Here is a 27686-nt window from a genome sequence, read left to right as displayed (position 1 = left end):
AAACGGTGAAAATCTCCCAGAGATCTCCATCTCAACGCCAGCACCCAGCTTCATTCAACAACCAGCAAGCTACAGTGCTGGACACCCTATGCCAAACAACTAGCAAGACAGGAACACAACCCCACCCATTAGCAGAGAGGCTGCGTAAAATCATAATAAGGCCATAGACACCCCAAAACACACCACCAGATGTGGACCTGCCCACCAGAAAGACAAGATCCAGCCCCACCCACCAGAACACAGGCACTAGTCCCCTCCACCAGGAAGCCTACACAACGCACTGAACCAACCTTAGCCACTGGGGACAGACACCAAAAACAACAGGAACTACGAACCTGCAGCCTGCAAAAAGGAGACCCCAAACACAGTAAGATAAGCAAAATGAGAAGACATAAAAACACACAGCAGATGAAGGAGCAAGATAAAAACCCACCAGACCTAACAAATGAAGAGGAAGTAGGCAGTCTACCTGAAAAAGAATTCAGAATAATGACAGTAAAGATGATCCAAAATCTTGGAAATAGAATAGACAAAATGCAAGAAACATTTAACAAGGACCTAGAAGAACTAAAGATGAAACAAGCAACAATGAACAACACAACAAATGAAATTAAAAATACTCTAGATGGGATCAATAGCAGAATAACTGAGGCAGAAGAATGGATAAGTGACCTGGGAGATAAAATAGTGGAAATAACTACTGCAGAGCAGAATAAACAAAAAAGAATGAAAAGAACTGAGGACAGTCTCAGAGACCTCTGGGACAACATTAAACACACCAACATTCGAATTATAGGGGTTCCGGAAGAAGAAGAGAAAAAGAAAATATTTGAAGAACATATTTGAGAAAATATTTGAAGAGATTATAGTTGAAAACTTCCCTAATATGGGAAAGGAAATAGTTAATCAAGTCCAGGAAGCACAGAGAGTCCTATATAGGGTAAATCCAAGGACAAATACACCAAGACACATATTAATCAAACTGTCAAAAATTAAATACAAAGAAAACATATTAAAAGCAGCAAGAGAAAAACAACAAATAACACACAAGGGAATCCCCATAAGGTTAACAGCTGATCTTTCAGCAGAAACTCTTTAAATCAGAAGGGAGTGGCAGGACATATTTAAAGTGATGAAGGAGAAAAACCTGCAACCAAGATTACTCTACCCAGCAAGGATCTCATTCAGATTTGATGGAGAAAGTAAAACCTTTACAGACAAGCAAAAGCTGAGAGAGTTCAGCACCACCAAACCAGCTTTACAACAAATGCTAAAGGAACTTCTCTAGGCAAGAAACACAAGAGAAGGAAAAGACCTACAATAACGAACCCAAAACAATTAAGAAAATGGGAATGGGAACATACATATTGATAATTACCTTAAATGTAAATGGACTAAATGCTCCCACCAAAAGACACAGATTGGCTGAATGGATACAAAAACAAGACCCTTATATATGCTGTCTATAAGAGACCCACTTCAGACCTAGAGACACATACAGACTGAGAGTGAGGGGATGGAAAAAGATATTCCATGCAAATGGAAGCCAAAAGAAATCTGGAGTAGCAATTCTCATATCAAACAAAATAGACTTTAAAATAAAGACTACTAGAAGTGACAAAGAAGGACACTACATAATGATCAAGGGATCGATCCAAGAAGAAGATATAACAATTGTAAATATTTATGCACCCGACATAGGAGCACCTCGATACATAAAGCAAATACTAACAGCCATAAAAGGGGAAATCGACAGTAACACATTCATAGTAGGGGACTTTAACACCCCAATTTCACCAATGAACAGATTATCCAAAATGAAAATAAATAAGGAAACACAAGCTTTAAAGGATACATCAAACAAGATGGACTTAATTGATATTTATAGGACATTCCATCCAAAAACAACAGAATACACATTTTTCTCAAGTTTTCATGCAACATTCTCCAGGATAGATCATATCTTGGGTCACAAATCAAGCCTTGGTAAATTTAAGAAAATTGAAATTGTATCAAGTATCTTTTCTGACCACAATGCTATGAGACTAGATATCAATTACAGGAAAAGATCTGTAAAAAATACAAACACACGGAGGCTAAACAATACACTACTTAATAACGAAGTGATCACTGAAGAAATCAAAGAGGAAATTAAAAAATAACTAGACACAAATGACAATGTAGACATGATGACCAAAAACCTATGGGATGCAGCAAAAGCAGTTCTAAGAGGGAATTTTATAGCAATACAATCCTACCTTAAGAAATAGGAAACACCTCGAATAAACAACCTAACCTTGCACCTAAAGCAATTAGAGAAAGAAGAACTAAAAAATCCCAAAGTTAGCAGAAGGAAAGAAATCATAAAAATCAGATCAGAAATATATGAAGGAAATGATAGCAAAGATCAATAAAACTAAAAGCTGGTTCTTTGAGAAGATAAACAAAATTGATAAACCATTAGCCAGACTCAAGAAAAAAAGGGAGAAGACTCAAATCAATAGAATTAGAAATGAAAAAGAAGTAACAACTGACACTGCAGAAATACAAAAGATCATGACAGATTACTACAAGCAACTCTATGCCAATAAAATGGACAACCTGGAAGAAATGGACACATTCTTAGAATGCACAACCTGCCAAGCCTGAATCAGGAAGAAACAGAAAATATGAACAGACCAATCACAAGCACTGAAATTGAAACTGTGATTAAAAATCTTCCAACAAACAAAAGCCCAGGACCAGATGGCTTCACAGGTGAATTCTATCAAACATTTAGAGGAGAGCTAACACCTACCTTCTCAAACTCTTCCAAAATATAGCAGAGGGAGGAACACTTGCAAACTCATTCTCTGAGGCCACTATCACCCTGACACCAAAACCAGACAAGGATGTTACAAAGAAAGAAAACTACAGGCCAATATCACTGATGAACAGAGACGCAAAAATCCTCAACAAAATACTAGCAAACAGAATCCAACAGCACATTAAAAGGATCATACACCATGATCAAGTGGGGTTTATTCCAGGAATGCAAGGATTCTTCAATATATGCAAATCAATCAATGTGATACACCATATTAACAAACTGAAGGAGAAAAAATATATGATCATCTCAATAGATGCAGAAAAAGCTTTTGACAAAATTCAATACCCATTTATGATAAAAAACCCTGCAGAAAGTAGGCATAGAGGGAACTTACCTCAACATAATAAAGGCCATATATGACAAACCCACAGCCAACATCGTCCTTAATGGTGAAAAACTGAAACCATTTCCACTAAGGTCAGGAACAAGACAAGGTTGCCCACTCTCACCACTCTTATTCAACATAGTTTTGGAAGTTTTAGCCACAGCAATCAGAGAAGAAAAGGAAATAAAAGGAATCCAAATCGGAAAAGAAGAAGTAAAGCTGTCACTGTTTGCAGATGACATAATACTATACATAGAGAGTCCTAAAGATGCTACCAGAATACTACTAGTGCTAATCAATGAATTTGGCAAAGTAGCAGGATACAAAATTAATGCACAGAAATCTCTGGCATTTCTATACACTAATGATGAAAAATCTGAAAGTGAAATCAAGAAAACACTCCCATTTACCATGGAAACAAAAAGAATAAAGTATCTAGGAATAAACCTACCTAAGGAGACAAAAGACCTGTATGCAGAAAATTATAAGACACTGATGAAAGAAATTAAAGATGATACAAATAGATGGAGAGAGGGCTTCCCTGGTGGCGCAGTGGTTGAGAGTCCGCCTGCCGATGCAGGGGATGTGGGTTCGTGCCCCGGTCTGGGAGGAGCCCACATGCCGCGGAGCGGCTGGGCCCGTGAGTCATGGCCACTGAGATTGCGCGTCTGGAGCCTGTGCTCTGCAACGGGAGAGGCCACAACAGTGAGAGGCCCGTGTACCGCAAAAAAAAAAAAAAAAAAGATGGAGAGATATACCATGTTCTTGGATTGGAAGAATCAACATTGTGAAAATGACTCTGCTACCCAAAGCAATCTACAGATTCAATGCAATCCCTATTAAACTACCACTGGCATTTTTCACAGAACTAGAACAAAAAATTTCACAATTTGTATGGAAACACAAATGACCCCGAATAGCCAAAGGAATCTTGAGAACGAAAAACGGAGTTGGAGGAATCAGGCTCCCTGACTTCAGACTATACTACAAAGCTACAGTAATCAAGACAGTATGGTACTGGCACAAAAACAGAAAAAGAAATCAATGGAACAGGATAGAAAGCCCAGAGATAAACCCACGCACATATGGTCGCCTTATCTTTGATAAAGGAGGCAGGAATGTACAGTGGAGAAAGGACAGTATTTCAATATGTGATGCTGGGAAAACTGGACATGTACATGTAAAAGTATGAGATTAGATCACTCCCTAACACCATACACAAAAATAAGCTCAAAATGGATTAAAGACCTAAATGTAAGGCCAGACGCTATCAAATTCTTAGAGGAAAACATAGGCAGAACAGTCTATGACATAAATCACAGCAAGATCCTTTTTGACCCACCTCCTAGAGAAATGGAAACTAAAATAAAAAGAAACAAATGGGACCTAATGAAACTTCAAAGCTTTTGCACAGTAAAGGAAACTATAAACAAGACCAAAAGACAACCCTCAGAATGAGAGAAAATATTTGCAAATGAAGCAACTGACAAAGGATTAATCTCCAAAATTTATAAGCAACTCATGCAGCTCAATAACAAAAAAACAAACAACCCAATCCAAAACTGGGCAGAAGACCTAAATAGACATTTCTCCAAAGAAGATATACAGACTGCCTGCAAACACGTGAAAGAATGCCCAACATCATTAATCATTAGAGAAAGGCAAATCAAAACTACGAGGTATCACCTCATACCAGTCAGAATGGCCATTATCTAAAAATCTAGAAACAATAAATGCTGGAGAGGGTGTGGAGAAAAGGGAACACTCTTGCACTGCTGGTGGGAATGTGAAGTGGTACAGCCACTATGGAGAACAGTATGGAGGTTCCTTAAAAAACTACAAATAGAACTACCATATGACCCAGCAATCCCACTACTGGGCATATACCCTGAGAAAACCATAATTCAAAAAGAGTAATGTACCAAAATGTTCACTGCAGCTCTATTTACAATAGCCCGGAGATAGGAACAACCTAAGTGACCATCATCAGATGAATGGATAAAGAAAATGTGGCACATATATACAATGGAATATTACTCAGCCATAAAAAGAAACGAAATTGAGGTATCTGTAATGAGGTGGATGGACCTAGAGTCTGTCATACAGAGTGAAGTAAGTCAGAAAGAGAAAGACAAATACCGTATCCTAACACATATATATGGAATTTAAGAAAAGAAAATGTCATGAAGAGCCTAGGGGTAAGACAGGAATAAAGATACAGACCTACTAGAGAACAGACTTGAGGATATGGGGAGGGGGAAGGGTAAGCTGTGACAAAGTGAGAGAGTGGCATGGACATATATACACTACCAATCGTAAAACAGATAGCTAGTGGGAAGCAGCCGCATAGCACAGGGAGATCAGCTAGGTGGTTTGTGACCACCTAGAGGGGTGGGATAGGGAGGGTGGGAGGGAGGGAGATGCAAGAGGGAAGAGATATGGGAACATACGTATATGTATAACTGATTCACTTTGTTATAAAGCAGAAACTAACACACCATTGTAAAGCAATTATACTCCAATAAAGATGTAAAAAAAAAAAAAAAAGAAGAAGAATCCTAACCAAGGAAGCAAAATATTTGTACACTGAAAACTATAAAACACTGCTGCAAGAAATTAGAGAAGGCATAAATAACTGGAATGATGTCTCATGTTCATGGACTCACAGACTTAATATTGTCAAGATACCAATACTACCCAAAGCAATGTGCACATTTAATGCAATCCCTCAAAACTCCGGTGATTTTTGCAGAAATAGAAAAATCCACCCCACAATCAAATGGAATCGTAAGGGACCCCAAATAGTCCAAAAAATCTTGAAAAAGAAAGCTGAAGGACCCATACTTCCTGATTTTAAAACTTACTTGAAATCAACAGTAACCGAAACAGTATGGAACTGGCATAAAGACAGACATGTCGACTAGTGGAGTAGAATAAAGGGCTTAGAAATAAACGGTCACATATATACGGTCAAATGACTTTTAGCAAGGGTGCCAATACCATTCAATGGGGAAAGGACAGTCCTTTCAACAAATGGGGCTGGGAAAAACTAGATATCCACATGCAAAAGATACCATGTAATATTTTGTACAAAAATTAACTCCAAATGAATCAATATTAATTACCTAATCAAAAGAGCTAAAATTCTGCAACTATTAGAAGAAAACACAGGGGGAAGGCTTCATGACATTGAATTTGGCAACAATTTTTTTGGTCATGATACCAAAAGCACAGGCAACAAAAGAAAAAAATAGATAAGCTGAACTCCATCAAAATTTAAAACTTTAAGACACTATCAACAGAATAAAAAAGCACCTCTCAGAATGGGAGAACATATTTGCAAATCACGTATCTGATATAGGACTAATATCCAGAATATATAAAGAACTCCTAAAACTCAACAAAAACAAACAAACCTAATTCCAAAATGGGCAAAGGACACGAATAGACATTTCTCCAGAAAAGATATACAAATAGTACAAGTGCAAGAAAAAAATGGTCAGCATCACTAACCACTAGGGAAATATAAATCAAAACCATGAGATATCACCTCACATCCCTTAGGTTGTCTATTATAAAAAATAAACAACAGTTGGAAAAACAGTATGGCAGTTCCTCAAAAATTTAGACGCAGAATTACCATATTTTCCACTTCTGAATATGTACACATAGAAGCATTGAAAGCAGACACTCAAACACATATTTGTATACCAACGTTCAAAGATGCATTCGCAACAACCGAAAGGTGGAAACAACCCGGCATCCGTTGGTCGTTGAATGGATAAACAAAATATCGTCCGTACATACGACGGAATAGTTTTCAACCTTAAAAAGGAATGGAATTTTGATACGTGCTACGATGTGGATCAACTGTGAAGACATTACATAAAGTAAAATAAGCCAGACCCCAAGGGACAGATATTGCATGATTCTACCTCATAGGAGGTACCTGGGATAGCCCAATTCATAGAGACAGAAAGTAGATTATAGGTTATGAGGGGCTGGAAGGGAGGGCCATTGGGGAGTTATTGTTTAAAGGGTACAGAGTTTCAGTTTGGATGACGAAAAAGTTCTGGAGATGGACAGAGGTGATGACTGCACAACAGAGTGGATGTACTCAAACGCCACGGATCTGCACGCTTAAAAACGGTTAAAATGGTAAACTTCATGTTACACATATTTTACCATAATAAAAATTCTAAAACGCATACTCAACTTTTGTTTCTGCCCCACGGCCCTTGCCAAGGAGGGAAGAGAGACATAACAAGAAACAGAGAATAGGCGTTTGCTTTTAAATGTCACCGGATTTCCAAGAGCAACCAAATGAATGCCTATATTTTAATCTACAGGACCATCAACTGGTTTTCAGAGGAAACTCCGGAGTGCCGTAAAGCCACAAATCATCACCCACAGACACCACAAGCACTGTCAACACGACTTTATATTAACGCTTTGGGGGTTTTAAAAAAATTATTTAAGATGACTTTTTCTTGGAGTATTGTTGATGTACAGTGTTGTGCTAGTTTCAGGCGTACAGCAAAGTGAACCAGTTATACATGTACATATATCCACTCTTTCTTAGATTCTGTTTCCATACAGGCCATGTCAGAGTGTTGAGTAGAGTTCCCTGTGTCATACAGCAGGTTCTTATTATGTTTCTGTTTTTAAATCTTTTTAAAATCCCTAAACAGAGGGGAAAGGCAAGACCAGAACAGGTAAAGAGCATAAAACCTGTCTTTTGAGTATGCCCGGCAGGGATCAAAGGCAATTAGCAAGAGCCCCACGCCCCAGCTCTCTGCAAAGTGGGAGCCCGAGCTTCTCTGCAAAGCGAGGCTGCAGCTCCCCTGGCAGAGAGACTTCCCAAGGACGCCTCGAGCACTTTCGCCAGCGTGAACAGATGCAGTGGAGGAACTTTTCAAAGTTACAAAAATATCCCCAAACTGTCACTTGACCTTTAAGAAGGACACGCATTTTAGTCTTGCAACGTCGAGTTTCTCTAGATGATAACGTGTCCACACGTGGACCCCGTCGGCCGACTGCTGGGGCTGTGCAGGCACGGCAGCAGGGGGCGCTGGGGCATCGTGTCTTCTGCAGCCTCTCCCCAGCTCCTGGGGCCAGACCCCCGGGACAGCGGATGTCCAGGTGGGTGGGGAAGCTGCCCTTCTGACCCACGTGACACATGTATCCCCTCACGGAGTCCCTACAACTGTACACGTTACCCCCAGGCCTGTGGGGAAGCTGAATAGTAGGGCTTCTCTTCATTTGTAAAAAGGACACCCTGGTTCCCGCCTGAGACACACGAGGAGAATTAAACATCTCAGCGCCTAACATGGGGCCTAGCACACAGCAAAGGGTCAACACCCCTGCGGTCACGAGGGCTGAGGCTCGGCCGGGCCTGGATCCCACAGTTTCCAGTTCCTAACTTAATGCTCCTTCTACCAAAACAGCAGTTTTCAGGCTGGGGGTGCCTGGGCCTCGGGCATCTACGAAGACTCTCCTGGACCATGTGAGCGCAGATACCTTTAAGGGGACACGTTCTCAACCCCTGGGCCACCCTGCATATGCTCCCCTAAATCTGCTCCTCGGATGGAGGGGCAGGTCCTGCCTTTCACCCATCCTTGTCCCAGTTGGCCTGCTCCAGCTTCATATCCATCCTGGATCATATTGAATGTGCTCTAGGACCAGACAAAGGCAGTTAGAAATACTGCTGTCTTATTAAGAAAACTAACCTCTCTAATGAATGGGTAATAAGTCCTTTTAGAAGACAGAAGGTTTCGACATGATTTTTTTCAGCAAAATTGAATGAATGTCATCCATAGATTATTAAAATCATTTTTGCTAAGAGATCAACATAGGACTTTCGGCTTAGAACTTGAGGGTTCAAAAACGTGAAGAACTCTGCTAGAAGAAAATGCTTTCCACCTTATTCTTCATCTAAACAAGGGTGACCCAATGGCAACCAAACTTCTGCTAAACCCCACCTCCTTCTAGTAATAAGTAACACTCAACAATGATACAAAGTATGTATCAACAGCAACAACATGCTTCATCTATTCCAGTAAGAAATCAAGTTCCAAGAAATGTAGCTTTTATACTTAATTAATTCTACAACTCTGTAACATTTACGTTGTTTTGATGACTTGTTTACACCTCCTAATTATACTGTTAACCCAAACCTACAGAGACCTTTTTTTATTGAAGTATAGTTGATTTGCAATATTATATTAGTTTCAGATGTACAACAGAGTGATTCACTATAATACCCTGGAAATCACGTGCTTTGCAGCTATTTTAAATGATTTTAAAAATGTAGACATCAATTTGAAAATATCCTAGAGGGAATGTAATTTTACCGAATTCTTTTAGGAGTTACATGAACAGAAAATATCAAAGACCCCTGGGTGTGATCACACTTCTGGTCAGAGACTAACCTGCATGGCACAGACTCTGTGAAGAAAGAACAGGGAGAGGAGAGAGCCATCTGCACCCATACAGCCCAGAAGGTACCCAGGGACCTGCGGACGGACAGATGGGGCCACACGCACGCACGCAGCCCCCACTCCAATGGCTACATCTTCCCCAGGATGGCAGGAAATGGGCTAAAAAATGTTTTTATTGATGAAAATTTAAGCAACATTTGAAAAACCAGAAAGCAGCTCGGGGTGAACCTCCCCATAAGTGCCAGGCATCGGATGCCCCTCAGTGTTCCAGCCAAGGCTGGAGGGGCCTGGGCACAGGGAAAGCCTGTCCAGTCGATCCTCCCTGCTTCCTCTGTCAATAGGTGCTGGGGAGCCCGATACAGCTAACCTTCCCACCCAGCAGACGACCCTTAAAAAATCAAGCTACTGCTTCTAATCATGTGCCTGAAAAGTGGATTCATTTCATTCCTATTAAGCTGCGCCCTCCTTTGTAACATGTTGCCTCTTTGATTCGTCCATTCATGGCAGAAAGAACCTATCATGTAAAACACCCTAGGTCCACGCCAGAGGCTGGGGCCCCAACCGTAACTAACACGCACGCCCAGGAGCTGCAGGAAGTTGCGTGTATGCCCTGCTCTGAGACCCAGGCACGCCAACCTGCGACCTTGCACACACTCCCCAGCCAGCCCCACACCTCCTGACCCGCAGGAGGACATCCTTCTACATCCTCCCAGCCTAAAACCTCCTTAAGCTGCTTTCTACTCTCTCCCATCTCACCTCCTCCAGGACCCTTTATCGACAAGCCCTCTTTAACTCCTGTCTCGCTAATCACCGTCCTAACCCAGCGGTGTAATTCAGATCCCCAATTTCCCAGTTCCCCCAGATACAGACTAACTTGGGAAAATCAAGCACTTCAGACCCTCCTCCCCTCCAGGCCTCCAGAAACTCCGTCCAGATTTCAGGAGCAGAGGACTCAGAGGCAGTTACCCAAGTGGGACAGCACAGCTCTGTGGGAGACCCGTCACCCGGGCAGCCACCACAGGGAAGCAGGGGAAAAGAATGTTTATGGAAGCACCCTAAGTGCCCATCATTGGATAAATGGATAAAGAAGATGTGGCACATATATACAATGGAATATTACTCAGCCATAAAAAGAAACGAAGTTGAGTTATTTGTAGTGAGGTGGTTGGACCTAGAGTCTGTCATTCAGAGTGAAGTAAGTCAGAAGGAGAAAGACAAATACCGTATGCTAACACATATATATGGAATCTAAGAAAAAAAAGAAAAGGTCATGAAGAACCTAGGGGTAAGATGGGAATAAAGACACAGACCTACTAGAGAATGGACTCAAGGATATGGGGAGGGGGAAGGGTGAGCTGTGACAAAGTGAGAGAGAGGCATGGACATATATACACTACCAAACGTAAGGTAGATAGCTAGTGGGAAGCAGCCACGTAGCACAGGGAGATCAGCTCGGTGCTTTGTGACCACCTAGAGGGGTGGGATAGGGAGGGTGGGAGGGAGGGAGATGCAAGAGGGAAGAGATATGGGAACATATGTATATGTATAACTGATTCACTTTGTTATAAAGCAGAAACTAACACACCATTGTAAAGCAATTATACTCCAATAAAGATGTTAAAAAAAAACAAACGTTTATAAGGCACCTCTGTTCAGTACTGGGGGCCATCATAGGAGGGCAGGCAACCCTCGCCGATGTCCCACGACCACTGGGAGGTGAGGCTGGACTTGAACGTGGGGCTGTTTAACCCCCAAGCTCCCGCTCGAGTCCCCCACCAGCCTCCAGCCTCACACGTGGGAAGCGGACACACCCCCCGCGGGCTCCACACCCCTCCCCTCGCCCTCAAGGCATCCACAGGGACGCCTGGCTACACACTAATGTTCACGGGTCTCTCTCCCCCTCTCCTTAGCACTGAAAGCTCTCAGAGTCAGAGCAGGGACCAATTTTTCTTCCAGTTACTACTTAAAGGGCTCAGTGTAACCCTAGCCCCACACACAGACTTTAAGGCTGTGATCTGACTGACAGTCTCTGTGCGGGGGCCCCTTTCCAGGAACAGCCTCCTTCGGGAGGGAACAGAGTCCCTCAGCTCCAAAGCTTCCTACAATCCACTCATTCTTTCCACAGGTTTTGAGTGAGCATTTACTAAATGCCAGACACTAGAGACACAGCAGTGAACAGAAGAAAATTCCTACCCTCACGGAGTTTATATTCTAGCGGGAGAGACGGTGAACTGCAACACACATGCTGCACTCTGTTACATAAAGTGATGTTAGCTGCCACAATGAATCACAACTGTCTACATTAACAATTCGTTAATACATAACGAATTAACAATTCCTTGGTACAACTAGATGGACAAATATATATATCTACATTTTTTCTATTAATTTACTACCCACCTAATCCAAGTTCTAATTAAGAACGTAAAGGTCAAAGCTTTGCCTGATGGGGCATCTGAAAAGTAGATGTAAAAAAGTAAAGGCATGTCCCTCACACTGCTGTGTCCACACTTTCCAAATTCACAGACTGTTGGCGAGCATGGCTTTCTCTGCTGGAGGGCTCTTTCCTCCCTGCCCCATGCCCCACCCAGCCCTCCTCCTTTAGGTGTCAGCTCACATGTCACTCCCTCCTACAACTCACAGCTCCATCGGGGCCTCTGCTTTACCCACCCAGGCACCTGCGTTTCTCTCAACAGGCACTGATCTTAGTGTGCAGATGTGGTCCAGATGCTCAATCTGAGAGGGCGGGGACGCTCTGCGTTCACAGCGCTGTTCCGCCCTGCAGTAACTAACACAGCGCCCGGCACATAGTAGGTGCTCAATTAACATCTGGAGGAGGATACGAATTCATTACGTTCAAATATCTTCTGAACATGGTCATGTTTAATTAAGCCCAAGTAGGCACAAGGAATCTGGCACAGTGATACCCTATTACTGCTAGAATACACTTAGATCAGGGAAAACCCAGTTAATGGCAAACACTCAGCATTTAGCACATGCAGCTTTCATTAGAGAGATGAAGAGACAATCGACAAATACCTACTATTTGGGCGGCAGGAACGACGTTCTTAGATCCTGCACGTAACTCACATACTGTCTAAAGTTCTCTTTCCACTGATGGAGGAGATGGGGGGGGGGGGCAAAAACAACTGAGTTTTTAGTTATTTGGGGAAAAAGACCAAATAATCTGACTTTTGGTAAAGAACAGCCATCCTCAAGGTTTTCCTAGGATGCAAAAAGACCCACCTCAGGATTTACTAATTTTGTTTTTAATCCAGGGAAATTTCTAGTACCAGAAGAATCAGACCATTAACAAACCTCCTACCCACAAGGGAGTCGTCTGGTGAATCTGTGAGTGCGGGCCAGCAGTGGTCAGTGTAATGACCACCTCAAAGGTTCCTACAAGCTCATCTTGTGCTCCGGGGGTGGGGGGGGGGCTGCCCCAGCGCCCATGGGAGGAAGCAACTGGCAGGGGTGTGTCACCCACACCAGCTGCAGCTCAGACTGGCTGAGGTCCCCAGCCCCGCTCCTCTGTCCTGATGGTAAACCACTGAGCCCACCTGGAACAATCCAGCGTCACCCCCCATCATCATTCTATCCTGAAAATTATTCTTCCCTTCCATCTGTCTGCCCTGACAGGGTACACGCCCAGCAGATACCGTTGCTGATGTACACATATCAACTGAGGAAAAAAAAATTAATGTTTCATCTTCTTGCAGAAATTAATTCTTACCTGTTCCCAGGAATATACAGTTCAAGAACATATAAGACTACAGGGCACGCACTAACTTGGCAGTTTTCACCTGACTTGAAAACATAATCTAAAAATCAAACGGTCTCTTGGTGAGACAGGGAGGAGGCAAAATTTCCATAAGATCCAATTACATCAGGAAGAAAAGGTCAAGAGAGAACATGAGAAGTTGACAACAGCCCAGAAGACAGACCCGTATCTAACACTGCATCACTTTGCTGCACACCTGAGATGAACACAACATTGTAAATCAACTAGATCTCAATACAAAACAATTAATATAAATGCTTAGAAAAGAAGACAGACCCGAGTTCAAGGACGGCAGAAGCTAGAATGGTATCAGAGGACTCCGGCCGATCGGAGTCACAATGACACGCGCCCACCTGACTATACACGATAGTGGGATGGGTTGCAGGGCGTCAGAGGGCAGGCTCCAGAACCGGGGCACTGGGCCCCCCATCCTGTCTCGGAACAGCTCCATGACCTTGTAAGCCACTTCCTGCTACTTCAGCTCTTCTGGAAACGGGGGACGCTGATTTTAGCGATCCGGGTAACGACTATATTAGATCCAGGCTGTATTTTTAAAAGTCCCTGCACTCACCAGAGAACTGTGTTCATGCCTAAACATTAGCATTAGGACGGTGGAGAATGGGGGCCATACTAGACCCTACCTCAGGGGCTGATGTGAGGATCAAATGAGCTAATACACGTAAAACCCGAAATATGGTTCGTGGCCCACAGTAAGTGCTCATTTTGCTTGTATCCATGGTAAAGGGTATCTTACACATTTATTTAAAGTTGTCCCCAAAAATGACCTGGTACGAACAATGGATTATCTTAGTTTATTTCTATGAACTGGAAATCTAAACCTGCCTACTTAGCGGCCTACCTACCTACCTACCTAGGGATTGGTATGACGATTTTATTTGTGTTTCAGGGGAGAATTTGATAACTACGCAAAACCTAAATGGCATGCTTCAACAGCACTGCAAATCAAAGATAAATAATGTTATCTTAATTTATGCAGACCAAGCAAATATTTCATCAGAGTCCAAGAGGTCTGAATAGATATCTCTGAAGATTATTGAATTCTGTACCAAAAAACCCCCACTACTTGAGTAGCACCTGGGATAGTTAATAAATAAGGCCGTCGACTTCGGTTCTTCTATTCTGCTTCTGTAGCATGCCTTAAAAGCAATTACTATTCCACTACTGTTCACACGAGAAAATTTACAAGCCTGCAATCCAGAGGCAAGTGGGGTAGATGGAAGAAAATGGAGTCGCCCACTAGTTTCCAAGAAGCTTCAGACAAAGTCTAAATGCTTAAAAGACACACATTCATTGTAGCCGACAACAGCCCGGACATGCCTTCATGTCTATTCATGAGACAGAATAATCGGTGAAAAGTAGGTTGGAGGACGAAGAATGGGAAAAAGACAATAGGAAGAGGCAGAAGAGAGAAGGCCTTTTAAACCCAGAGTTATTTCTGGCCCATTAAAATATCAAAATCCAAATGAAAACTGCTGGTGTCCAAGGAGAACCCTGTCCAAAAGGAACCACAGCTCAAGTACTGTCCACCCAGCGGGAGTAAAGAAAACGTACAGATTTAACACTGATAGCCTAAGAAAGCTGCCCGTAGTTTTATAAATCCAGTTTACACAGTTCTCACATTTGATCAGACTTATGGTGTGGCTATTAACATGCTTTTAGGTGGGAAGAAAGAAAACACAAGGGGAGCATTTCAGGTAAAATCGTCGTTGGATGCTACCCCCTAAGAGAATCTTTGAGGTTTCTTCACTTTGAAAAGATAAACATCCCACACCAAGTAACTGCGTCAGGGGAAAAAGGAAAGGGAGATCTCCTGTCTCCTTTCAGGAAATACATCCAGAATCTACTATTTAGGGGGAAAGTGCCGAACACTGTAAATCTGAACATCCTTTGGATTAGGGGCTCCAGTGAGCTGCATGTAAAGGGAGGAACATATGTATAAATGATCAGAAAAGAGCAGGACAAACTCGCCCTCACCACTCCCGGCACACAAACCGCTTCACTGCACCCAACACAGCATCCAACAAAGGGCCTCTCTAGTTCACTGCTTGCCAGAAACGTCTTCCAAAGCTGGTCTCATTAACTGAGCCCTTTCCTGAGCCCCTAAGGTGTTTTCAGAGTCAGCTTGTCTTTCAGCCTCACCTCGCTCAATTTAAAGTTTTAAAAGTTTCATTTTCTTGCTTGGAAAGTGCCCTTTTTTAACCTCTCAACTCAACGGGTTTCCCAAGGTGAAAGTAACTTCACCTGAAAGGCGGCTGCTTTGAACTCGAGAGAGCTTGGAAGGTTTTCTAGCAAAGGACACAAACCTGATCAATAGCGTTATTGAAAACGTGACCAGCTACAGTCCCGTTGGTCTGTGGCTGCCATTTTTACGAAAGCCGTGTACATCCTTTGCGAATCAGCGCTTCCGGAGAGCTATGTCGATGGGGTGTGCAGGCGGCGGGCAGCAGGGTTACCCGGGAGCCACGGTGCCAAACCCCATCAAGGCCACAGGAAGAGGCCATGCTGAGTTACTGGCAACGTGGAAAACTCCAGGCACCTCCTTCTCCAATGGACAGCCCAGCTTCTGCGGCTACAATTCACACAGCTTCATTTGCAAATGATTTGGCTACTAAGCATAGGATTGTTCGATGCAAATATTTCTTTCCTGGTGGCACAGCTCAGTTGAAAGGGGAGCCTGAGAATTAGCTAGCTGGATGGGAGAAGAAGGCTCCATTCCAGTTACCAGGGAGGAATAATTGGACACAGGGAGCCTACTGCACCTTTCATTTAATTTGGAGACCTTTCAGCTTTTACTTGCCTTCATTTGCAGCCAATGCTTAGTGAGCTCATTTGTACCTGGTTCATTTTCCTCCTTTTATCTTATCTGTGTTAACATCAACCGTGGAAATGAGGGGCACCATGAATAAAAGATGAAGGTTAACTCAGGACACTCTTTCCTAAGGTACTGTGAATTACTTAAAAATGAATTTGTGTGTGCACCACAGAAAGGGCTTAGATATACGCCTGGCCCTACAGCATCCCTGATCAGCACCTGCCCTCCCACCCAAGGAGCTGTAGTTTTTAGATGTTTTAACTGGTCCTACCTTTTCTCCAAGAGAGCACTGTCTAGACTGCAATCCGCATGGAATCATTATTCCCAGAACTGGTGGAGAGTAGGCCAGCTCATTAATGCACAAGACTAAGGATGCATAAACTCCACTAATCTGACTTTTTAGAGAGTGCAATCCTGCTTGCCGTGAAAAGAATGTGCTGTAAAAGAAGACTGCATGTCTCAACATAGATGCCTGGTGAACACAGAGATGCCTGCTTTGTCCAAAAACACTGTGCTGGGGGAGGGACGGTGGGTGAGAAGGGGATTAGTCCCAAAATGCCTGTCTGGGAGGAACCTCCAGGAGCTACAGAACTTAAATTCTAAGTGTATCATGCATGTTATGCTTTTTAAAAAATCCCTTCTCTTGTTTATTTCGTATATGTGGCACCGCTCCTTAATTAACAGTTGCACATGCTCTTAAGTTGATTTTGAATATTTCATTACTTCCAACTGTACAAAACGTTAGTGTCTTGAAAGTTTTGCATTTCTTTCCTATATAGTTTCCTCTCAGCCAAAGCTATTGTTTTCTCCTTACCCTCGCCTCTTTCTTTTATCTTCTCTCTCTCTTTTCTCCCCCGTGGACCAATAAAAAAAAACCCTGCTGCATTCTTCTGCTGCTTCATATCCACCACCACCAAGCCTTCCTTTCAGTTTGGGAAGCATCAAAGGAAGACTGTGTTCTGAGCCGTTTCTCTGCCCGTCTGTGCTAACTCTGTGCCAATTCAATCCAATACCTCACACCAACTGGCTAGAAGCTGGAAGAAACTGAAACTCACGGCTCTTCATAGCCCGTCCCCTTAAAAGGTTAATTAATAATAATGCTCAGTATTTTGCTTACATAAGACCACACATTTTCACAGGTAGGGCAACTTCCAAGTTGTAGAAGAAGGAAAAAAGACTTTGGGGTTTACGATAGCTAGTGGGAAGCAGCCACATAGCACAGGGAGATCTGCTAGGTGCTTTGTGACCACCTAGAGGGGGTGGGGGGTGAGTGGGTGGGGATAATGAAGGTGGGAGGGAGGGAGACGCAGGAGGGAAGAGATATGGGGATATAATGTATATGTATAGCTGATTCACTTTGTTATAAAGCAGAAACTAACACACTCCGTAAAGCAATTATACTCCAATAAAGATGTTTAAAAAAAAAACTAAACCTAAGATCCCACTAGAATATGATAAGCAATAAATAAATATTATTTTTTAAAAAGACTTTGGGGTTTAAAATGATGGTGTACTGAAATGTAAGGGTCTTTGCTTCAGAATACAAACCACGTCTTTTGGGGGCAAGAGTACGCAAACAGGATCACAATAAGAACCCAACTTAAAACATCAGATGATATCTCTAATCTTGGTTATAATGAAGACCATACTATAGATGACAAGCTTATTGATTTCTTCGGGGGGGACGGAACATGTGAAGAAAGCCCTTCATCGCGAAAGCATGAAAAGAAAAGATGGGAGCAATGACTGGTCCTTTTATTCATGAAGCAGGAGAGGATGAATAGAAATGAAGGCAGCGGGCTTCCCTGGCGGCGCAGTGGTTGGGAGTCCGCCTGTCGATGCAGGGGACACGGGTTCGTGCCCCGGTCCGGGAAGATCCCACATGCCGCGGAGCGGCTGGGCCCGTGAGCCATGGCCGCTGGGGCTGCGCGTCCGGAGCCTGTGCTCCGCAACGGGAGAGGCCACAACAGTGAAAGGCCCGCGTACCGCAAAAAAAAAAAAAAAAAGAAAAGAAAAAAAAAAGAAATGAAGGTAGCAATTGCCCTTAAGAAATGGATTTTTAAAGCGACACAGGCAGAAAAATTAAGCTGGAGAGGTACAGAATAGCTCCGTCCTGAGGTTATGAAAGCCAAACTGAGATATCTGGATGAAAGCATGGGACGTTTGTGATTTCTAGACGTACAGATTGTCCAGTTTACTTGGCGGAAGAGGAGGGATGATGGCGTCTCGGAGGCAGGATGTCAGGAATTTGGGGGAGAGGAAGGCAACAGTCCCACGATATATCAAAAAGCCCAAGATTTTTTTTTCCGCTATATTTGTGGAAGAGGAACAAGAAAAGTGAAAAACTACGCAATCCAGCCTCATTTGCAGAACGCCCGCGCATGCGCACACACTCAGGCGGCAATATACCAGCCTCAAGAACTAACACCTGTTCTAACCGGGTGCCTGATGGCTTTGTGCACCTGTAGCCGCCAAGGGAAACTGTGCCATCGCAGCAGCAGCAGGCCGGGCTGCGCCGAGGACCTCATGGCGGGCACCAGGATGCAATGGTCCGGTGCCAGAGTGTCCAAAGAGGGTCCTAGAGAAGGGTAAGGAAAAGGAAACGGGCAGTCTAGCTAATACCTCGGACTGCAGAAAGACAGAACCACAGGGCAGGGCAGTCTCGACTCAGTTACCAGAGGGCTTCCTCTTAAAGGGGGTCATCTTTAGAGTCTGAAAGGGCCTTTGCGGGGTGCGGGAAGAGATGGAAGGAGGACCCCTTATAAGTCAGGGTTTTCTCTAGTAACCATTTCCGTGCCAGCGGACTGTACGAGAGAAATGTGTCTCTGGGCTGATTTTTAGTTTCCTTCTCCACCGTCCTCCCGATATGGTTCTAGACTCAGAATCACACCTGTGTGCGCAGAAGGGCCTCGGAGACCACCGAGCCCGCCCCCAGTGCGCTGGGTCCCTCCCCGGTCTCTCCCGCAGCCCGGCCCCACGGAGCTCCATCCTCAGGTCGGACAGAGCCCAGCTCCTAGAAATCATCCCCGCGCCTCACACCTACGCCACCGCCTCGGCCCAATCGTGGGGCCGGTGTGTGTGTGTCGGGGCGGGGGAGCAGCAAAGCCCCCGCCAGACTCCCTCCCCGAGTCACAGTGATCCTCCCACCCCCTCCACCCCCGGGGCCAGCGGGGAGCTGCGGAGCTCTGCGCCCCGAGTCCCGAGTGCGCGCCCGGGTAGGTGAGCACTGCCCAGCGCAGCGGCGTCAGGACCGGCACGCGGGGGCCCCTCCCGCCCGCCTGCCCCACCCCCCCGGCGGGGCGCGCCGGCCGCTACCTCCTGGAAGAGCTCGAGACTGTAGGTGTTGTCGTCGTCGGCGAAGAAGAGCACGCCGGGCTGCGCGCGCTGGTGCCCGTGCCTCTGGCGCAACCAGGCCAAGCCGGCGTTGCGCTGCTCGGTGGCGCGCGGCAGCCCGGGCCGCTTGTAGCGCCGCGGCGTGGGCACGTGCAGGTGCGTGCTGGGCAGCCCAGCGCGCGCCAGGAAGCGGCTCACCAGCTCGCTGCGCGCAGCCGCGTCCTCCACCAGGATCCAGTGCAGCTGCGCCACCTGGCGGAACGTGTTAGCCAGGCGTGTCAGCTCGGCCTTCTGCACCGGGCGGCTGTAGGTGGGCGTGATGGCATAGATGGTGGGCAGCGGCGGCTCGGGCGGCAGTGGCGGCGGCGGCCGCGACTCGTTGCGCTGCTCCCGGCCGCGCCCCGGGCCGCCCCGGCGGAGCGGGAGGCGGGCGCCCCCGCGGCCCCCGGCGTAGGGCGAGAAGTAGGGGCGCGGGGTGAGCGGGGGCGCGGGCCTACGCGTGTCCACGTCGAGCATGATGATGACGATCAGCATCCAGGGCAGGAGGATGAAGAAGCGGCTGAAGAGCACTGACTTCATGGTGCGCTCTCCCCCGGCCTCTCGGACGCCCCGGACCGGGGCGAGCCGGGGGACCCCAGCGCGCAGTTTGGACGGCGGCGGCGCCCGCGCTCAGTAAGCCGCGGTCCGCGCGCTCTCCACGGGGTGGGTAGCGGGGCGCTGCGGGGGTGTGGAGCCGGGCCTGGGGGATCCGCGCAGGTGCCGAGGAGCTCGGGCTGCAGGGCGGGCGGCGATGCCCCTACTCCGGGGAGTCGGCGGGAAGCGGGACGCGGTCCAGCCGCGCGCTGCCGGCCCCGGAGTTACGCCGAGCGCCGGGAAGGCGGCGATCCCACCGCGCTCTTTCCGAAGAGTGGGACCTGGGAGCCGTCCCGCGGCGCTGCGGGAAAAGGGACTCCAGCCGCGGGCCCCCGATGCGCTGCCGGGGGCACCTTCGAGGGCGGGGGGCAGGCGCCGAGGGCTCTCCTTCGTCACATCCCAGCCCCGGCGGCGAGGACCGAGGGCGACGCCGGGGATGCCGTGCGCCCAGCTCTGCTCGCGCGCCGCAGCGGAAGCCTGCACTCCGATGCCTCGCTCCGCTCTGCTCTTCGGAGAACCGCTCCCGGCTCCGGCAGCAAGATCCCAAAGCCAGGAAAGAAAGAAAAAGCGAGGGGCGGGGGCGCTGCGGACTCCAGCGTCCTCCCAGTGCTCCTGTGGGGAGACAGCAGCGCTGCTACTGGCGGAGAGGGGCCGCGAGGGGGAGGCGGGGAGGGGGCCCGGCCAGCCGGCTCCGGAGGCTGCTGCTGCACCGCCGGCGGGGAGCGAGAGGATGGTCCCCCCCCACCCCGGGCGCCACGGCCTCGGGCAGGGGCTGGATGCTCACTCGCCCGTCTCCACGCGCTCTTAGCTGTCTGAAACGCTACAGGGTCTTTGGAGACCAGCCAGGAAAACCCAGGCACGTGCGGAAAACTCGGGAGACCTCGGGTGGAGAGTGAGAGGAGAGGGGAGACGGGAGAGGGCGAAGGATGCCTTCTCTGGCGCCTGGCCGCGGGGTTCGTGTGCTGGGGGTGGACGGCACAGCGCCGACAAAAAGCGCTTTCACCCAAAGGCAGAGCTCAACAGAAGCCCCGGGAGACGGAGGGGTCCCTACACGGGTGTTTGGCTTGTGAGATAGCCCGGAAGAAAGAATCAATCCGAACGTTTGCTGCCTGACTGCAGTTAGATCATTGCGGGGAAATTCCTAAAACTCCAGCCGAGGACGTGGAACTTATTTTCCTTTCTTAATTTGGAGTCCGATTTCCTCACAGTTGGCTGCCGTCAGAATTATTCCTTTCGACCCGCCCAACGATCCTTTCGAGAAGGCCTGGGGAGTGGAATCACCTCGTTTTCTGGATGAGGAAGCTCCGAGGCTGGTGGCGTTGGCCCAGAGGAAACGGGACGCGGATGCCCCGAGTCCAGCCAGTGGCTTCTTCTCTGCGCGGCCTGCAGAAGCCTCTCCCGACACAGCCCCGCCGGGCGGGCCGGCCCCCCCTAGATGTAAGCATGGTGCGCTCGAAACCAAACGGAGCGCACGGCGACGTGTGGGAACCATGACAGTGCCTGGAAGGCACGAGTAAACGTAGGCGCTTGGTCTGGATTTTTTCTATCTAGCGTACCCACTGGCTAAGTCCCTGGCTGTCTGTGATGGACGGGGATGAAAGAAGAAGGACCTTGCTTCGTAGTCACGTCCCGGGGAGGTGCTCGCACGCAGAGCAGCAGGAAAGCCTGTCCCCCCAGACTATGATAAATAATTTCTGAGCCTGTCTTCCCCTGGCTGTCTGTCTTCCTCAGGCTCGTTCACAAGTAAATCCCTGCGATCGCGCTCCGAGTGTGCGCGCGGGGAGCGCCCTGGGGCGGAGGCCCCTCTGTCCGGCGGTTCTGCCGCTCCTGGTTTTCTCAGGACCCGGAATCTGGTTCTGCCCAGCCCGGGATGCTGTGGTTGCTCCCACCCGTCCTCAGGCCCTGGCGCGTCCGTGAATTTCCCCAACTTCCCGCCCAGAGTCTGAAGCCTGAGAGTGAAATTTATAGATCTAACCCCGCCCGCCATCCTCGCAAGGGCTAACCTTCTCTCCCACTTCCCAGTATCACCTACAGCTCATACTTCACATCGGCGGATCACTGCCTCCAAGACATAGGACACAATGAGTCCATCGGACCCCTTCCCATGTTCGCGGATAGCTTAACGGGCCGGTGAAAATAGCACAACCTCGGGAAAACGCGTCCCGGTCAGGCCCCGGGCTTTCAAGGTCAGCATCCTGGGGGAGGCGGACGGACGAGGGTGGGGGAGGGGATTCAGTGGAGGCTTTTCTCAAATACTGGAAAGAGCACACACACCTGCCCACCCTGCAAAGGTTACTGAAGTCTCTTTCGGTCTGCTGGAATTTTTTTTAATGTAGTTGAAGAGAAATGTCTTGTGTGTTACCTGTAGTGAAGTCGGAGTGGGTACAGAATTGTTCTTAAAAGCGTCACTAACCTTCGTTAGTAGGAACCTCTTGGTTATTCCCTGTGTACCATAAAACATATACCCTAATTGCCTCTTTTCCAGCAACCAGGACTGTTCAGGGGTGAGACACTTAGCAAAATCAATCAAATTTTGGAATTTATTTTGGGATTTTGACTGCTGCCCAGGATTCACAGGCGTCATACAACACAACACTTCACCAGCACACGCACATCCAGGAGGTCCGTGCATCTTTTCTATTACCCTTAGTCAGCATTTGCACCCAGGTTCATCTCATCCAGTCATCTGCTGGGAGCATCATGTTTCTTGGAGTCAGGTGGAACGGGGTTTGATCCCCAGCTGGGCTGCTTGGGCAACTTTAGAAAGTCAATGAGCTTTTCAAAGCCTGTTTCCTCATCTGGAAAATGAACTTGATAAACCATACTCCATCGAAATCTTGTAAGGATTAAATAGGATACGTTAGGTAAAGTGTTTTGCAGAGGAGCTGATGGTATTTAAACACAGGTTAACACTTCCTCAAAGGAACGTCTCACCCCAGGGGATCTGTGTGATCCTCCTGACAGTGCCTCGAAATAGGACCCGCACCTGTGGAGAAGGTGTTGGGGTGTGTGGTGGAGTCTTCCGGAGGTGGGGTAGGGACCGGAAGAAAGAGGAAATCAACTTTCCCCAAATACAAGGTACCCCTTGTCACACAATAAGGGTGACATGATTCCAAGTGACATTTATTTCAAACAACTGAATATGCCACATTGTTCTACATTCAGTGACTCAGAAATGTGGACCCATATATTTCATGATCAAATCTGAGCAAAGATATAAAGCTATAAAAATTATTAAGAATGTCCATCTGAAGCCCCAAACCAGGGTAAAACATTTTCGAGTGCAAAAATGTATCATGCTTTAAAAATCTTGAGAGAATTATCAGGTGCTAGAATGGAAACAGCTTCTTTACATGGAAGCATGAAGAAAGTGTCACTTTTCTGAAGCATAATCACGGGTAGCTGTAGTACATTTCCATATCTGTTTACAATCTTCTTACACGAAACAATTTAAACGTGATCTGCAGCTGATAATGAAGGTTGTTGAAAGTCACTAGAGTAATTAAAATGATTACCTAACTTCAGAGCTTCTGTATATCCTCTTGGTGTTTATTTTCATCTAATCTCTCTAATTATTTGTGTAACAAAGTGAGCATTGCTTCTTCTGTACTAGTGAAGCCTTGGATTGCTGGCATCGGCTACTGTGTTTCAGCATTCAGCTGCTGTTCTCAAATAAACAGAGGTTAAAAAAAAAAATACCTCATCTGGGGAGTTAACAAACAACATAATCAGTAACCATTTGCATTTTGCCTTGGTGAGTAATATGCAACTGTTACTTCGGCAGCAAAAAGATTGCAGCCCAGTTAGTGCTCTGTATAGAACTGATCCCATGTGACATTTGAGCCTGGGGTTCTGCTAGTGTGACTAAATCAACCTTCACGTGAGCATTTTGGAACTTCTTTGACATTCTTAGTCAAGTGAGAAGGAGATCAAGAAAAAAAGCTATACACAATTAGGTATTTGTAAATATTTGTATAATATTATGGGAATGCAAATCAGGTTGTAAGAGGAATCAACTAACTCATGTGGGAATAATAATGTAATGGGGACAGTATTGATCATCAATACCCACCTGTGTGTGAACATAAATATTTTCTAATATCAGATACAATTATGTGAAAGAATGACGTCAAAATAAATAATTCAAATAGTCCCAAATTCCAGGGATACATGACAATTTCATTGATCACTGTCAGAAAAATGACATCCAACCCACAGATTAAATGGCTCATTTGGTTAATTTATTTTCATCCATCTGGATCCTTTTCAAATATCAACTTTGGCCTAGAATTGTTCTAAATTTTAATGCTTCCTTAAAATTGTAGACATTTGCAGCTGTTATGTACAAAATGTGACATTAGAAGTAGTTTGTCAGTAAAACTATTTTTGTAGGATGGGTTGGGATCAAGTTTATTCAGCAAAAGTGGTTTTCTCAAAAATTAGAAATTGGCAGTTTATCCTAATAATTTTATTGAAAAATAATTTCATTTAGTTTGAATAATAGCAGAAGATAAAACATGCCAGCGTTCCTCCTTTTCTCTTTATTAATGAATTAGGATGCACAAAAGAACAATAAAACATGCATAAGGCATATTAGCATCCTTTATATCTTTTCCCCTCACTATCTTAGGTATTGGCATTTACGTTAAAATGGTAATTTGTTAGAAATAGGATTTTTCCGTAAAACTACATAATCTACCTTTCACAGTTGTCATGAGAATCAATAGAAATAATGCAGGTGAAAATATGTTAAATACTGTAAAGTCATTTATACATGCAAAATACAATGAAACAGGATTGGCCATGAGTTGATAATTGTTGAAGCCAGGATATTACACATGGCGGTTCCAATATTATTGGACCTATTTATACATGTTTCAAATTTTCCATAATTAAAGGTTAAACTACATAAGTGATTATGTACTACTGTTTGTTTACCAAGATGGGACTGCTGGACCCAGAAGCTGGGTGGGTAGAGGATCCCATATCTCATGGAATCAGTCTCTTGGTCCAGAGACTAGGTTAGTCAGTTAAACAGTTATGTCCTATTTCGGGAGGCAATGGTGTAGGTGGAAATTGTGAGGTGGGGATATCTAAATTAGGCCTTAATATAGTACGAGTAACAGTTATTTAATAAGGGGCATGTCTATGGAAATAAAAGAAAAAGGTTAATGATTAGAACAAATTATAAACTGAATTTTTGAGTCCAGAGGGCAGTCAGTCGAGATTTTTAGAGGTTGGGCTTGAAGCATCTTTAGATGGTAGACGGAGGATAGGTAGTGCCAATCTAATATATATATATATTTATTTATTTTTTGGTAATTTGACTATCTCTGGTGATGGCATCAGGTGATACGTATCATGGTGAAATTTCTGAGGGGCCTACAGCCAGCATGAAGGTTGTCTATACATGATCTGTTGTGATTTCCTTGGTTTCTTCTTTTTTGTATCAAGTCGTCCAACTTCAGTTTGCTGGGATTCAGAAAAAGGGCAGCTTTAGTTTTCAGTGACGTTAGGTCAAGAGGGTGGGAGAAAAATTGGAAATATTAATTATTGACGAAATGCACAAAATGGCAGGAACGAGATTACGAAGAGGAGAAGAAGCCCAGTCAGTAAACATGGCACGGTTCAAAAGCCACGCGGGTGTGTCACAGCTTTCACTGATGCAGAATTTTCCCCAGTCACCCCCATTTTTACCAAAGATAATCGAAGGAAGATGAATTTGTTTGTAAAACAAGTCTACTCTCAAGAAAATTGGCTTGATTATTTACATAAGTACAACAAGAATAGTGATTTATCATATAGGCCCTTTTAAAGTCTGTTTTGCTGTAACTTTTAAGAAGGAGTCTCAGGAGAGTGGCAGAGATGGTGGAGTAGAAAGACCCTGAGCTCACCTCCTCTCAGGAGCACAGCAAAATCGCAACTGTCTGTAGAACAACCATCAGTGAAAAAGACTGGATGGAATCTACCAGAAAAGATCTTCTACAACTTAATACAGAAAGAAGGAAACACAACGAGGCAGGTAGGAGGGGGCGGACTCACAATATAATCAAGTCCCATACCCCCAGGTGGGTGACCCACAAACTGGAGAATAATTATATTGCAGAGCTTCTCCCACAGGAGTGAGAATTGTGAGCCTCCCGTCGGGCTCCCCAGCCCAGGGGTCCAGAGCCGGGAAGAGGAGCCGCCAGCGGAACTTAGTTTTGGAAGCCCCACCGGCCTGGGGGGAAATAGACTTCACTCTTTTTTTTTTTTTTTTTTTTTTTTTTGCGCTATGCCGGCCTCTCACTGCTGTGGCCTCTCCCGTTGCCGAGCACAGGCTCTGGACCCTCAGGCTCAGCAGCCATGGCTCACAGGCCCAGCCGCTCCGCGGCATGTGGGATCCTCCCGGACCGGGGCATGAACCCGTGTCCCCTGCATCGGCAGGCAGACTCTCAACCACTGTGCCACCAGGGAAGCCCCTAGACTTCACTCTTAAGTGCCACACACATCTCACACGCACCAAGACCCAGGGCAAAAGCAGTAATTCAACAGGAGCCTGGGCCAGATCTACCTGCTAGTCTTGGAGAATCTCCTGGAGAGGCAGGGGGTGGCTGTAGCTCACCCTGGGGACACAGACCCTGGTGGGAGCCATACTGGGGAACATTCTACTGCACGAACACTACTGCTGGCAGCCGTCATCTTGGCTCATTATTGCCAAGGCTTAACCCCACCTAACAGCCTGTAAGCTCCAGTGCTGGGATGCCTCAGGCCAAACAACTATCTGGGCAGGGACACAGCCCCACTCTTCAGATGCCTAAATACTTCCTGAACCCACAGCCCCTAGACTTGGCCCTGCTTCCCAGAGGGCCAGGACCCAGCTCTACCCACCAGTGGGCAGACACCGGCCTCTCCCACCAGGAAGCCTGCACAAATCTCTAGACCAGCTTCACCCCAAAGCGGGCAGACACCGACACAAGAAAATTACAGTTCCACAGTCTGCAGAGCCAGCCTTCCCACAGCAGGCCAGACCCTACACTGGGACCAGCTGGGCTCTGGCCTTGCCCCATAGCAGGTCAAAGCATGCTTTGGGACACCCAACACCCCATACTCAACTGTGTTAGGAACCCCCACACCTCCACCCAAAGATCTGAAATGAGTTCTGGGATCTGTGAGCCCTGCAGTCAGACTCCAGGAGCTAGCTATGCCTGCCAGGAGTCCAGCACTAACCCCAGTACCTGGCTTCACCCACCAGTGGGTGGGCAACAGCTCCAGAGTCTTTGGGACCCTGTCTCTGCCCACCAGTGAACCCGCACTAGCCCAGGGGCTCCGAGGGTTCTGCAGCCAGCAGGCTCGTGACCAGGACCCACGAAGCAGCAGCATCTGTACAAGACAGGGCCTGGCAACCAACTGGGCTAGGGGCCAACCTAGCCTGCTAGGTCACCCACATAGTCAGCCCACCACACAGAAGAACCCATTCAGCCCTCTTAGGA

The 27686-nt window shown here is 46.2% G+C and overlaps 1 protein-coding gene across 2 annotated transcripts in view; it reads right to left on the bottom strand.

Annotated features, from left to right (window-relative positions):
- B3GAT2 (beta-1,3-glucuronyltransferase 2) overlaps positions 1–20720 on the bottom strand; it is a 78153-nt gene extending 57433 nt beyond the window's left edge. For both annotated transcript variants that reach the window (XM_060030393.2, XM_060030395.2), the window contains exon 1: positions 19564–20720. In XM_060030393.2, the coding sequence (XP_059886376.1) occupies positions 19564–20160 (597 nt within the window). In that variant the 5' untranslated portion in view covers positions 20161–20720. The remainder of the gene's footprint in view (positions 1–19563) is intronic.
- Between the last annotated feature and the right edge of the window lie 6966 nt (positions 20721–27686).

The sequence above is a fragment of the Delphinus delphis genome, chromosome 14, assembly GCF_949987515.2.
Source record: "Delphinus delphis chromosome 14, mDelDel1.2, whole genome shotgun sequence".
NCBI classification, from domain to species: domain Eukaryota; kingdom Metazoa; phylum Chordata; class Mammalia; order Artiodactyla; family Delphinidae; genus Delphinus; species Delphinus delphis.
Note: the sequence above shows the minus strand (reverse complement) of the source record. Positions and strands in the feature narration are given on the sequence as shown.